The sequence below is a fragment of the Sinocyclocheilus anshuiensis genome, unplaced genomic scaffold (assembly GCF_001515605.1).
Source record: "Sinocyclocheilus anshuiensis isolate Anshui unplaced genomic scaffold, SAMN03320099.WGS_v1.1 scaffold1487, whole genome shotgun sequence".
NCBI classification, from domain to species: domain Eukaryota; kingdom Metazoa; phylum Chordata; class Actinopteri; order Cypriniformes; family Cyprinidae; genus Sinocyclocheilus; species Sinocyclocheilus anshuiensis.
The window spans coordinates 258795-272279 of NW_015555817.1; the positions used below are offsets into that span (position 1 = coordinate 258795).

At 37.7% G+C, this 13485-nt stretch overlaps 1 protein-coding gene across 4 annotated transcripts in view; it reads right to left on the minus strand.

Annotated features, from left to right (window-relative positions):
- LOC107675193 (Krueppel-like factor 8) overlaps positions 1-13485 on the minus strand; it is a 49456-nt gene that overhangs the window by 35048 nt on the left and 923 nt on the right. Inside the window, exon 1 of one of the 4 annotated variants that reach the window (XM_016469456.1) lies at positions 11268-11617. The exons of 2 other annotated variants lie outside the window; for them this stretch is intronic. In XM_016469456.1, the coding sequence (XP_016324942.1) occupies positions 11268-11294 (27 nt within the window). In that variant the 5' untranslated portion in view covers positions 11295-11617. Of the gene's footprint in view, positions 1-2690; positions 3114-11267; positions 11618-13485 lie in introns of those variants that run through there. One more of the 4 variants, XM_016469453.1, reaches the window with a different exon arrangement.

The window sequence follows — 13485 nt, forward strand, 5'->3', positions numbered from 1 at the left end:
CAACCATTCGAATTTCTGTAGGCGGGAATTATTTGTAATGATATTCTAATGAGCCGCTTTTTGATATCACAAAGCCCAGAAAACAAACGTTGTAGTCAAAACGAGCCGTTCATTGTAGTTCTTGAAAAGGGATTTTTAAAAAACTAAATATCTCCCTTTGGAGTGGACTTTGAGATTTGTAACTTTCTAGATCTTTTTAATGCCCAAACATACACACTACACACTGACAAAAATTAAAAAAGTGAAAAAGCATAATAGGACCCCTTTAATAATATTATTAATAGAAAGGCAAACATTATAATACTTTCTCATTTGCCGTCAGCATTCAGCAAACACGCATTTATATCATTTAAACAAATCTTTGAATGTCTAATGAACATTTAAATTTCACAAACCTTGCAGACTTAGTCGAATCTAGTTGAGATCTTGTGAAGTGTGCATTTGTATCCTGCATGATCGCGTGTTCTCTGGGTGACGGTCGATCCGTGCAAATTGAATGCTGACAGGAGGAGAGTTCAGCTTCACTAGAGACGCGCGATCGACAAACTTTAAACTAGTGATTTCAAATTATGCTGCGCTTTATGCATTTGCCCACTGTCATCTTCATGCCATTTTAATTGTGTGCTGTATGTAAAATGAGTGTTACCTTGGCTTTATTTTAAAAAAAAAATAAAAATGATTCACACAAACTTCCCAGAATAGCTACTGATTTGTTTACATCCTTTTTAATTAGATTTTTATTAAATATTTATTTATTTGTGAAAAATGCTTTGTCTTCTATAGGATAAGTAAAATTATATCGGCTTTATGTCGGCCATCGGCCACCCTGCTTTCCAAGATATCGGCATCGTCTGTCAAAAAACCCATATCGGTCGACCACTACATAAAAATGAAAATAAACATGACCAATATTAAAATCAAGATTATTAATATAAATAATAAAAAGCAGAGGCCCCAAAACAGATCCCTGAGGAACACCTCTCATAATCTGCAATGGTGCAAATGAATGGCCTTCCATTTGCTCACATTGTGTTCTACCCACTAAGTAGCTTTCGAACCAAGAGGTTGTCTCATTTGACATTCCAATTTGTTTCAATCTAGTTTTTAATAAACTGAAATCAACGGTATCGAAAGCCTTGGACAGATCGATAAAAAGTGATACACAATAATGACCTTTATCAAGCGCCTCGATGATATTGTTTATAACCCTAGTCGCAGCTGTGGTTGTTCTGTGTTGTTTCCTAAAACCAGACTGATTACTAGGGGTGTGCGATATTGACAAAAAATTATATCTTGATATTTTCTGGGATTTTATCGATAACGATAATTAGACGATATTTTGCAGAGATTCAAAAACCTTAGACAAAGTACAAAGTTTAGAAATCGGCCTACAGTTATTCATATCAGAAGGATCTCCTCCTTTTAACAATGGGACAACAAAGGCAGACGTCCATATATTTGGGAATTCATTTAAACTCAGTGAGAGATTATAAATATATGTCAAAGGGGCAGCAATGTAATCTGCAGCTAATTTTTAAAAAAGTGGTTCTAATTTGTCAGGACCAGCTGACTTATGTACATCTAGTAGTTTGAGAGCTTTTTTTATCTGACAAGTAGAAAGTGGTTTAAAACAAAAATTAAGTGCTGTTAAATGCCTTCCTCTGATTTCCGCATCATTATTCATATCTATAGTTTTAGGTACCTTTAGCGATGATCCTACAGCAACAAAATATTTATTAAAACGGTTCAGTATCTCTCCTTTATTTAAGATTTTTATGGTATTGTCCATTATGTACAACGGAAGTCCTTCAGGCTTTTTTGCACCTGAAATAGAGTCAATATGTTTCCAGAATTTCTTAGGTTTGTTTAGATTACGAGTTGTTTCATTTAAAAAGTAATCAGCTTTGGCTTTCCTTGTCATCGTTGTACCTAAACTAGGTAGATACCTAAAAGTATCACAAGAGTTTAACTTCAGCAGACAAAGACTTTAACCAGTTCCAATTTAGATCTCCAATTAATACTATTTCCTTCAAATTTAACTTGGATAGAGAATCTGTTAAAGATAAAAGAGATTCATTTGTTGCTGACGGAGGTCTATAACAACCCACAACAGTAAGAGCTAAAGTCTTTGAAAATACTACATTGACTGCCAGTAATTCAAATTCTTTAGATATTGATTTAGATATCAACAGAGTTGCCGCATACCTATTTTTTACATAAATCGCTAACCCGCCCCCTATTTTCGGCCGATCAATTCTAAAAACAGTATATCCCTCAATATTAATGGCATTATCTGTGACAGAACTTTTAAGCCAGGTTTCAGAGATTACCAAAACATCAGCATCGGTATTCTTTATCCATATACACACCGTGTCCATTTTAGGAAGTAAACTTTGTACATTTAAATTAACAAAGCCTAACCCAGATCTGATTTTAAAATCTGCTGGAGTAGAATATGAGGCTGGTACATCTTGTGGACCTGGATTTAATGCTACATTCCCAGAAATCAACAAAAACATATTTATAAAACTTTTGCGCAAAGCTGATCTAGGTAAAGAATCCCCATATGCTACACATTGAAAAAGACAGGGCAATGTATAAACATATTGAGGAACATAATGATACAACTTCGTCGAGTTCATATGCATATAAATCAACACTCATATGTTTAGATTTTGACGGTCACTCACAGTCATTGAAGCACAGGTATACCTCCCGTTATCGGTCCCTTTTGACAAATGCACGTGAATACCAAAGTCTGATTGTCCGATGAGGGTAGAAGAGTATTTGCCAGTATCATAGCTTGTTTGAATATGACACAGCGTGAATAAGATGAACAAAATTATTCGCCAACTTCCGTGCTGCATTGCTCCTCTAGATTCACGGAAAGGCAGGGACTGTAGATCGAAGAACTTGAACAGCGAATGTACACCTGGAGTCAGATTCCAAACAAATCCAGCCTGGAACCTCCAGGCCATGGCCCACTAAACCACACTCTTCCCGAATCCAGAATAGCGAGAAAACTCTTACCATGCTGCATTTCACCTCCTCAAAGCAGCAATTTAAAGCAGACCAGGGTACATGTAGGTCGCTGATCCAGTGTAGCAAACCACAAGTGACAAGCCCAAAGATTAATTCTCAATCAAATACGGGCCATCAAGTCCCGTGCAGCTCATCTACGTCTTCCAGTCATACATGCAGACAAACAAAACCCAGTTGCATTTACCCTTTAAAAAGGTTTTTATACAAAAGTTTTGTAAAAAAAAAATTAAGATGAGCGTAAAAAGGAAGAAAAAAATCACTAATCAAACAAACAGGACAGACGACATACTACTGCTGCGCCATCTTGGTTTTGGTGAAAAATATCCATATTTAAAATGTTTAAAACACTTTTCTCTCACTTCCACTAACTGTCATACATGCAAGCCGTCCCGAGCGGATGACGTAGAACGTATGCGCAGCGCACGTGCCTGTGAGATATGCTAGTCTCGCAAGTTTGTTTACAGGGGCAAAGGAAGCAAAGTTTCCTTACTTTAGCTAAGGAAAACCAGTTTCCTCTTGGCTTATATTGAAATTAGGGATGCACCAAATGTTCGGCAACCGAAATTATAAGCGAAATAAGCGAAAAGACTGAATAAATTGTACCAAACAATGATGTGACACAATCAAATAGAGGTACGCGCTAATGCAGCAAACATGACGGCAGTGTGGAAACATTTAAAGCTGTCCGAGAAAGACGCAAAAATCATTACAAGCACCGACAGAGAGAGACTGTTTAGTACTGCATCGCATGTCTTCGATAAGAAGAGGAAGAGGTGGTTGTTGCTGGTTACTGTATGATGATTGAAATCGCGAAATGCCCTTAAAGGGTTAGTTCACCCAAAAATGATTAAAAAATTATTCACCCTCATGTCGTTTCAAACCCGTAAGGCCTTCGTTCATCTTCGGAACACAAATTAAGATATTTTTGATGGAATCCGAGAGCTCCAGAGAAGTCCAGAGACGTAGCAAGGAGATCGGCAAAATAATCCATGTGACATCGGGGGTTCAACCGTAATTTTACGAAGCTACGAGAATACTTTCTGTTTGCAAAAGAAAAAAAAAAAGACTTTATTCAACAATTCGTCAACTTTATTCAACAATGCGTCACGCCGGATCTGTTTCCTACGTTATTGTGCTTTGATCTGAACGAAAACAGCGTATCCGTGTGACGCAGCTGACACAGAACAGCATACGTTGTTTACGTCCAGCGGATACTCTCCAAAATGGCGCTACAGGGTGACGCGGAGGAGACGAATTGTTGAATAAAGTCTTTTATTCATTTTACACATTTACACACTTTATTCTTTTTTTTTTCGAACAAAAAGTATTGTCGTAGCTTCGTAAAATTACGGTTGAACCCCTGATGTCACATGGATTATTTTTTTGTGTTCCAAAGATGAATGAAGGTCTTACGGGTTTGAAACGACATGAGGGGACACGAGTAATTAATGACAGAATTTTCATTTTTGTGTGAACTATCCCTTTAAACAATTAAATAAAACTGCAGAATGTTATGTTTTCTAATACACGCACAAATTGCATGTATTCAAACAGCGCTGCACGAGCTCGCGGCGGCAGGGTTCAAAGTCCAAAGCGCGAGGAAAATCTGTGCTGAAACAGTGTTACTCGTCAGCTGCTCAGTAACATTTTTTATGAATTTTTACAAGGCATGTGACAATGCGATACATGCAACAAACGTCTTCCCAAATTCGTAATGAGAATCATTTGTCAACAAAAAGAAGCACCGAGGTCTTCCTGCGGGTTTCTGCCAAAATAAAAGCTGACAAAAAGCAAGAACTCCATCAACATTAATAAATGTTATAATTGTAATTTTACTGTTGTTCTGTAAAATAAAATAAAAAAAGAAAATAATGAAAATAATAATTACAACAGCTCTATTAATACAGTTATTGTAACATTTACACATACCCCCGGTTTCACAGACAAGGTTTAAGCCTAGTCCTAGGCTAAAATGTAAGTCTGAGCTGTTTCAAATTAAAGAAACTTGCACCGACTGATCTTAAAATATATCAGTGCCTTTGTTTTGTCTCAAGATGCACACCAGTAATGTGTTTTTCTAAGGCACGTTTATAAAAATTACTTAAATGTCCCAATTGAACTATGGCCTAATCCTGGCTTAGGCTAAGCCCTGTCTACGAAACCGGGCCTTATTCAAGAAGGGGGTCTAAAAATTGCCAAAAAATATTATTTTACTAACTTATTAATTTTAAGTTAAGTTGTGTTTTATTGGTATAATGTCTGCTAGAATGTAAAAAAATGTTCAGTGTTAAGTAAATATTTTTAAATTGTTGTTTTGTAAATGATTTTTTCTTTGAAAAGCAAGACAAAACAGTAAAAAGCACATTTTGGCTATTTAATTTATGCAATGGTGAAGAAATTGGCAAAATGGGGGAAAAAACTTGAAAAACCGTGTTCGGTATTTGGCCTTCGGCCCAGTGTTTCATTTTGTTCGGCTTCGGCCAAGAATTTTAATTTCGGTGCAAAACTTGAAAAACCGTGTTCGGTATTTGGCCTTCGGCCCAGTGTTTCATTTTGTTCTGCTTCGGCTTCGGCCAAGAATTTTCATTTCGGTGCATACCTAATTGAAATCCTCTGACATTCTTCTTTGCAAATCCTCGGTTTGTGCTTCTAATTCGTGACCAGCTTTTTGTTTTGCTGTCTCTCCTCCCCGCTTCCGTGTTCATCAATAATCACCGGCGCGTGTGCTACACCTACGTCATCCGCCGGAATGGCTTCTGCCTATGACAGTTAGCGGAAGTGAGAGAAAAGTGTTTATAACATTTTAAATATGGATATTTTTCTTACAGAAACACATCGAGTTGCTACAGGAGGTCTTTATTCACCCCCCCCGGAGCCATGTGAGGCACGTTTTATTATGGATGTGCGCACTTTATTTGACTACTTTTGGACTGTTGAAAAAAAACACCCGCCTACTGCCATTCTAACGCTTGAAAGAGCAAGGATCATTTTAAATATAACTCTGATTGGATTTGTCTGAAAGAATAAAGTCATATACACCTAGGATGCTTTGAGGGTGAGTAAAACATGGGCTAATTTTCATTTTTGGGTAAACTAACCCCTTTAAAGCCTGATGCTATGCATTGTTGCCTAGAGGGCGCTCTCGCGCTGAAACACCAAATATGCCCTGCAGAAGAAAGGTAATGCACATCATTCCAGGAAATCCCTTTGCTGTAGCTGAATAAACAGAAGACTGAATACAAGACTATGACAATATATGGTTCATCGAATTTCAAGCCTTCTTGGGTATTTTCACTATAGTAAAGTACATTTACAATGCAATGCTAATCGACATAGCCTTTATCACTGTGTAGGATACTATGAAATAATATGCTGAAATAAAACTTTGTTTATTATTGAAAAGAAACTATCTTTCAAAAGTAATATGTTTCTTCCATCTCTAAAATGATGCCACCAAACCCTCTTATTTTTCATGATTCACCACTTTTTTTCACCCCTTTTCAGGATCCAATCAAAGTCCCACCCCACTTTTCTTATGGAATATCCTGTTTAACTTGGAAATATGTCACATTTCGGATGTAAAATAGGTTGTGAACTCTGCTTCAAAGCAGTGTTAAAAGTGGAGGACCAAAAACATAACCTTAAATTTGTCCACTTAGCTCACTAACTTAATACTGAGGGCCTTTCAGTACCGTGTGCTCTGTACATGAGCTAAAAATGGTGGATATTAGTATAAAATATAGACTTATCAGAAACCAAGATGACAAGAAACAGAACGGAATGAAGGGGCAGATGGTAATATTGAAGTCAATGGTCCTAAAATTGTCATTTTTCTGAGCTCAAACTAGGCCTGGATTATTGCATTTAGTGAACCGTCATATCTACAGATGGCATAGAGGGCTGATTCATTTGTAATTTCCTTGAGAATATATACAATTTCCTTTTCTCGAAAATATAAAAAGGCTTGAAACCCTTATAAAACCCCTCAGCGTTGCAAAGAATTTTGCTTCTTCTTATGATGCTGTTCAGAAACATGTGATATGTTAAATGCTAAAACGCAAAAAAATGTGAATGCATCTGTTTGAAGCTTGTCAATTAAACCCAAAATATACATTGTTTTTAATGCATTCACAAAGGTATGCATGCACTGGGCAAGATGCGAATTTCACCATAAGCACACCTATTTTTATTTTATTTTTTTCTATTTTATTTTTTTTTTTCTGAACTAATTAGATAGTCCATAAGTTGCCAACAAGTGGCCCGGACTGTTGTTTTACAGTCAGAGAAGAAATGGAGGAGACAGAACAACAACAACAAAATAGTGGTAATGCAACAACAATAAACACCTGCATTGATTTAAATAACTGCAGTTTAAGTACCTACAAAGGCATATTTTATTGCTCAGAACTTCTGGAGAGAAACAGTGCAGACGCTGGACAAGTATTTTGTGTGCATGCTATCAAATGGAATAAGTTGAAAGAATAGATTAGTGATCAAACGATATTGATTTTTTTATAACCGATACCAATTATTTGCATGTTTATGTGCCCGATAACCGATATGCAGAACCGATATTTATTTACTGTTAAAAAGTAAATAAATGACTGAGTGAAGTAAGAACATACTTCACTTTGGGTTTTCCTCTTTTCAGTCATCTTTTTTTTTTTTTTTTTAAGTGTTGAAAATTAGCAGTCTTTCATGTTAAATTTAACCTTCATATTACAACAATAAAAAACTTTTTATTTATAAAAAGCATCAACAGCAACAACACTAATATTAACAATAAGCTAAATAAATGTAGAATGTCTAATGTTTTCAAATGGAGAAAATAAATAAAGGACGGGTCGTATCAACTTCATTTTAAACTACAGTTTTAGCAGGTTTATAAGCTGTTTAATAGCTACAGAGTCAAGAATAATTCACTGGATAATGTTAATTCACTGAATAATGTTCTCTGGAATATTGGAATATAACAAACAAAACATTGTATTTTATTGTATTTCTCAACTGGAATGTTATATCAGAATTATTAATAATGTTTTTGTCCTTCTAGATTATGAAATGCCTGCTGACAGCGCGGTTTATCTATGCAGTTACACAGAACTATACTCAAACTGCGATCGCTCGCGGAGATAATAAATTATTTCCATAGAGTTGTATTTATTTAGAGGTTTATTAGCGAAATAATGGTTATATAGTAAATGTTAATACAATTTTACATGACTCCATGAGTTGGTCTCTATTTCTTAGAGCCAAGCTGCATAAACTACATATCAGGCATTTATGTAATGCATCTAATTTGTGCATAAATGGCTGTTATGTTAAATAAAGTTTACTAACTACAGCAAATCAAGTAGGCCTACCTGCATGCCGTTGTTGTTGTCTCATCTCCCCTCAGACGCGCTGCAATGGCGATCCTGCGCGCAATTCTCAAAGCACCCACAAGATGGCGGCGTTTATCGGTGAATCCGATATTACAAAATCGATATCAGATTATGGTAAAATGCTTAAATATCGGGAAAAATATCGGTAAATCGATATATCGGTCAATCTCTAGAATAGATGTATATGCTCAACATTTCTTTAAAAAAAAGTGACAGTGAGACACGACTGGTCCCCTGCCAGAAGTAGTAATGAAGTTTGATTCCCAAGACTGTACAATAAACAACAGGAAAAACTTCAGATCTACAGGTGTAATGTTGACCCCAGGCCGTAGGGTGTAAGAATATAAAAGGATTTTACACCTGACTAAGTGTGAGAGTCTTTTATGACCTTGTATTAGTAGATCATAAAAGACAAGCTGGACTTTCCCACCTTTATCTGTATTCACACACTGTATTCAGAATAAGGCCTAAACTGAAGGCGTCAGTGGCACAATGTCCTATTACCAGCCTGTCTAACTTCATAATGTGGTTAACATTCTTGAGAATAGAGAATAATGGGCTTTTAAGAGGGACAATGGTCAACAAGGCATGCGATGTTGAGGCATTACACCATATTGTTGACTTACCTCAAACATCTAATGAGGACGTGTCCTACTTCTTATGATACAGAATCAAGTTTATACAAAACAGAACACTGACTAATTTGTTTTGCACTTTTAGAGCTAAGCTTTAGGACAGGTTAAGGGTGTGATGCTAAAGTGCAGTCAATAACACAAGAGGCGATTTAAGACAGGGAGTGAGAGGAACTGCTAGGCGTGCACCACTGCCACCCTACAAAAACACAACCTCAGTCACACCCAGAGCCAACTGCACCCTTCTCCTAAAAATAACTGTGCTCTAGGACAGTGGCAGTCCCTAACTGTCTCAACTCCTAAAAACAGATGCACTTTACATCACCCCCCAGCTAGTTGGCTTGATTAGGCTGCCAATGGATGCCTCAACCTATAACACCCTCCTGAAGCAATGTCACCCTGATAAAACCCAAAGGCTGAGACCTACAGAGGGTAGCTGATTGTTTAACCACTTTTACCAAAGTTTGTCCATAGATGTTAATGATTACCAGCTGTCTGGCACACCCAGAGCACTCTCTGTTCCTCCAATGATAATGCCTCAGTCCACTCACCTCCCTGACTCCGTCAATTACAACTCATGCAGGAGACTCTGCTCCCAAGAATGAGTTCAGTTGCAGAATATGCCATATTAAAGGTAAAAGTGATGTACAATTACATTAATTAGGTCTAACAGGTAGCTCTACAGAGGTAGAATAGACTAAAAGATGCAACAGACCTCAGTCAGGTTAGATGCCACATTAAATTTAATGCAGGTGAAATGAGGTTGTATGGGATAGAAAGACATTTCATCAGCTAAACAATCAGTATAGTGTTTGAAAACAGTACAGTCCTTAGAATGCACTGTACGTCTATCCCTTTCAGCCTTGTGTTCATTTCTGTCCAAAATTAAATATGGTGCGAGCCTGATTAAGGTCTATATCTTAAAAATGCATCTTTGTAGCGATGGATCAAAATGCCAAGATATTTGGCCATTTTAATATCTATCTGCTAAACATATCTAATAAGCTGGATACTTACAAATATTTTTTGCAAAAATATTAAAATATTTTGAAAATGTATTAAACAATTAATTAGAATTGTTCTTGCTTCTTTGTAGTAATGGATCAATATATCAGGCAGGCCAATTAATTGCAAACTATTTGGCTAATATTGAGATGATAGTATCCCAATATCCATTATTAAATATATAAATTACAAATTATATATATATATTTTTATTTTTTTTTCCCAATCACACACTTCTTCTGATTGGCCAATCACTGCATTCTGCTGTCAAATGTTTCTGAATAATGATTGTTGTCTGGGCCATTGTTGTATAACTGACCGTTCATTCTGTAAATCATTCTGAAATGCAACCAACTGACAAAACAAATTACAAAATAACCCCTTCAGATCGAAGACCCCTTTGCTATATGCTGGGTCGCACTGATCATCCTGTTAGGTCTTATTTTGTGACAGTGACAAGTTGACCATACATATACACATGCAGCTATCTCTTGATATCAGTGTAACCCATTTAAAAAGTTCTAATACATACTTCTGTGCAGCAAAAACCAACACAGTTTCAAATACACTACAAATGTGACCCCCCTCCTTACTTGGTATCATGGGATGTTCATGACAGTTTTCAGTAGCCTACAGTCCTAAACAAGCTGCAGTCTCACGTTAAACAATGCATTGCCGACAACATTGATATTTAGCCCTTAACAACTGAAAGATGATGACAAAAGGCAATAGCATACAGCATCACTGGGCAGCAACAACATAAGAGAATTTCTTCATCCCATGCAAATGCAAGGCTGCTGTCCCTTTAAGAAAGCAGCTAAGATGGTGTCTCATTCGGCGCGCTTCCTTCCTGCCTTCGCCGCTTTAAAACAGCACTGCAGATATGCGACGGCTCTGACAGATGTGCCACACACCGACTTTGTCACAAGTTGCACAAGTATTTCAAATGCACCAGCGTTATCGTTAGGAGGCTTTCGGATAAGCACGGGCTCAGAGCCGCATGCACAGGAGTGAAGTAATCACCCAGCAGCTCAGATATTATCGGCTCATTACGGTAAACGGCGAGCAAACCGAAACCGGGTGACTGCTCATAGATGAGGAACTCAGGCGGAGTCCTGCAGAATGGAAATCAGACAGCGACAGCCGTCAAAAGCAACCGGCTGCGTTGCCAAATGAGTCGATAGCGAACGATAAACGGACTTACTTTTTTGTTCCGAGTCTCCGTGTGCATCTCGGTATCTAAGCGGCGGTGGAGTGGAGGGGGGTAGATCGGATCGGGCGGGGTGATATTTGAATAACAGTGAGCTCGATGTCAGTTTTTCCACCTCAGTATTAGAGGAGAAAGATGCGCTCGTTGCCTCTGCGGATCACAGAAATCATATCCCCGGCGTCGAGAAATAAACCCTCTTTCCGTCGCCCCGGTCGTCTTTCAGTGCGTGTTTGTTTCCGTGTTTCAGGGTTGGGCTCGAGCTGTGAGTCTCTCCTCCGCCTCTCCCTGCTGCTGACCCCACCCTGCGTCCCCACCCCTTCACTGTGTCAATCACAGCCTGTCTCTCTGTCTGTCTGTCTGTCTGTGTGTGTGTGTGTGTGTGTGTGTGCGTGTGTGCGTGCGTGCAGCCCAAACCAGCGATAATGCAACCTCAGAATCATCATCGCACTCTGTGTCACCTAACCTAATGACGTCAAGTTGCACCGGATGTTCGGAGATGAACTATTGAGGTCTTTTTGCATGAGTTAGAGATGATGCCCCATATGTGCATTCATTGTTTGCCTTGACTTTTGGCTTGTAACTGAGAATGGAAGGTTACTTAGCTATAGTTTGGAGACAAAAATGCCCATAAAGTAAGCTAAAGCATACAAAAACATTATTTAGGGCCCCATTAGTGTTTTTTAAATTATTTTTTAGTCCTAAAATGCAGAAAAGGCAAAAGTCTATAGCAAGAGTTTTCAAACTGGGGTCCAAAAGGCCACTAAGGGATCTTTGAAAAATAAACATAAAAAATGAACACTCAGAGTACTTGATGTGGTTACAGTTTCATTCTGCATCTGTGGAAATGAGGAGATTAGTCTCAGTCAAACAAGTAAAGATAAAGTTAACCTAAAACCAAATAATAAACCACTTCTTTTGACTTCAAATTACAATACTCATGATTTTATTAAAGGGGTCATATGATGCGATTTCAAGTTTCCCTTTCTCTTTGGAGTGTTACAAGCTGATTGTGCATAGATAAGATCCCTGAAGTTGCAAAGACTAAAGTCTCAAAACCAAAGAGATATTCTTTATCAAAGTTAAGACTCTGCCACACCCCCCTAAAACGGCTCGTTCTAACACGCTCCCACATATCTACCTCACTATGTGGAAATATTTGCATAATGCCGCCCAAATGTGCACGCAAAGAAAGAAGGCGTGGTTTCAGTAACCGCAGAGAGAGAGCGAGCGAGAGAGAGAGCGAGATCGAGAGAGAGAGAGAGAGAGGGTCACATCACAGTGGAGTCACAGTGGAGTCTTAACCGTGGCTTGTGTGCTGCAAACACATACCAGCTTCATCACTGTGTCTGTCACGCGACTCTGTTCCCCTTTCGGGCTCTGTCTTTACATTTATTTTGAAAGATGAAGCTCGCGATTATAGTAAGGGGCGTTACATTTCCAACGAGTGCTTGCGGTGTTCGGCCAATCACAATGCACTGGGTCAGCTGACCAATCAGAGCAGACTGCGCTTGTCGGAAGGAGGGACTTTGTAGAAAACGAAGCGTTTGAGAGAGGCGGGGCATAGAGGACCTACAATAATGTACAGTATTTGAAAAATAATGTGTTTTTTGAACATTAAAGCATGTCAACATATTCTGTTACACCAAATACACAAAATAATGATCTTTAAAAAAGCATCATATGACCCCTTTAAACTATTATATCATTTTTTTATTTATTTGAAAAAATGTCATAAATATTATACTAGGTCTCACAATATTAATGTGTCACTTGCAAAAGGATCACTATTTGGGGGTTATTTTCATAAAAACATGTTCATGCCCCTGCATTTTAAAAATGTGCTTTGATTCATTTTCGTCCTTTATATTTCCTCTCATGACTGAAAGTTATTGTATATAATTATCAATAATAATCGGGTCTTGATGACTAACATTTCTTTGGAGAGGACTGTTATGTCTTTTCCCTAGTTTTCAACTACATTTCCCATAATCCTTTCAAACTACACTGCTCCGGGTGTGTGTTCACGGTGTGTGTATGTTCACTGCTGTGTAGAACAAACCAGCAGGTTCAGACTGTAAGGTTTAGAGGCTTTTTTAACAAAATAAAAATAAATAAAACAACACACACACTTTAGCCAAAGTGTTACTCATTGATTACTCGTTTCTAATATTGGGATATATATATATATATATATATATATATATATATATAT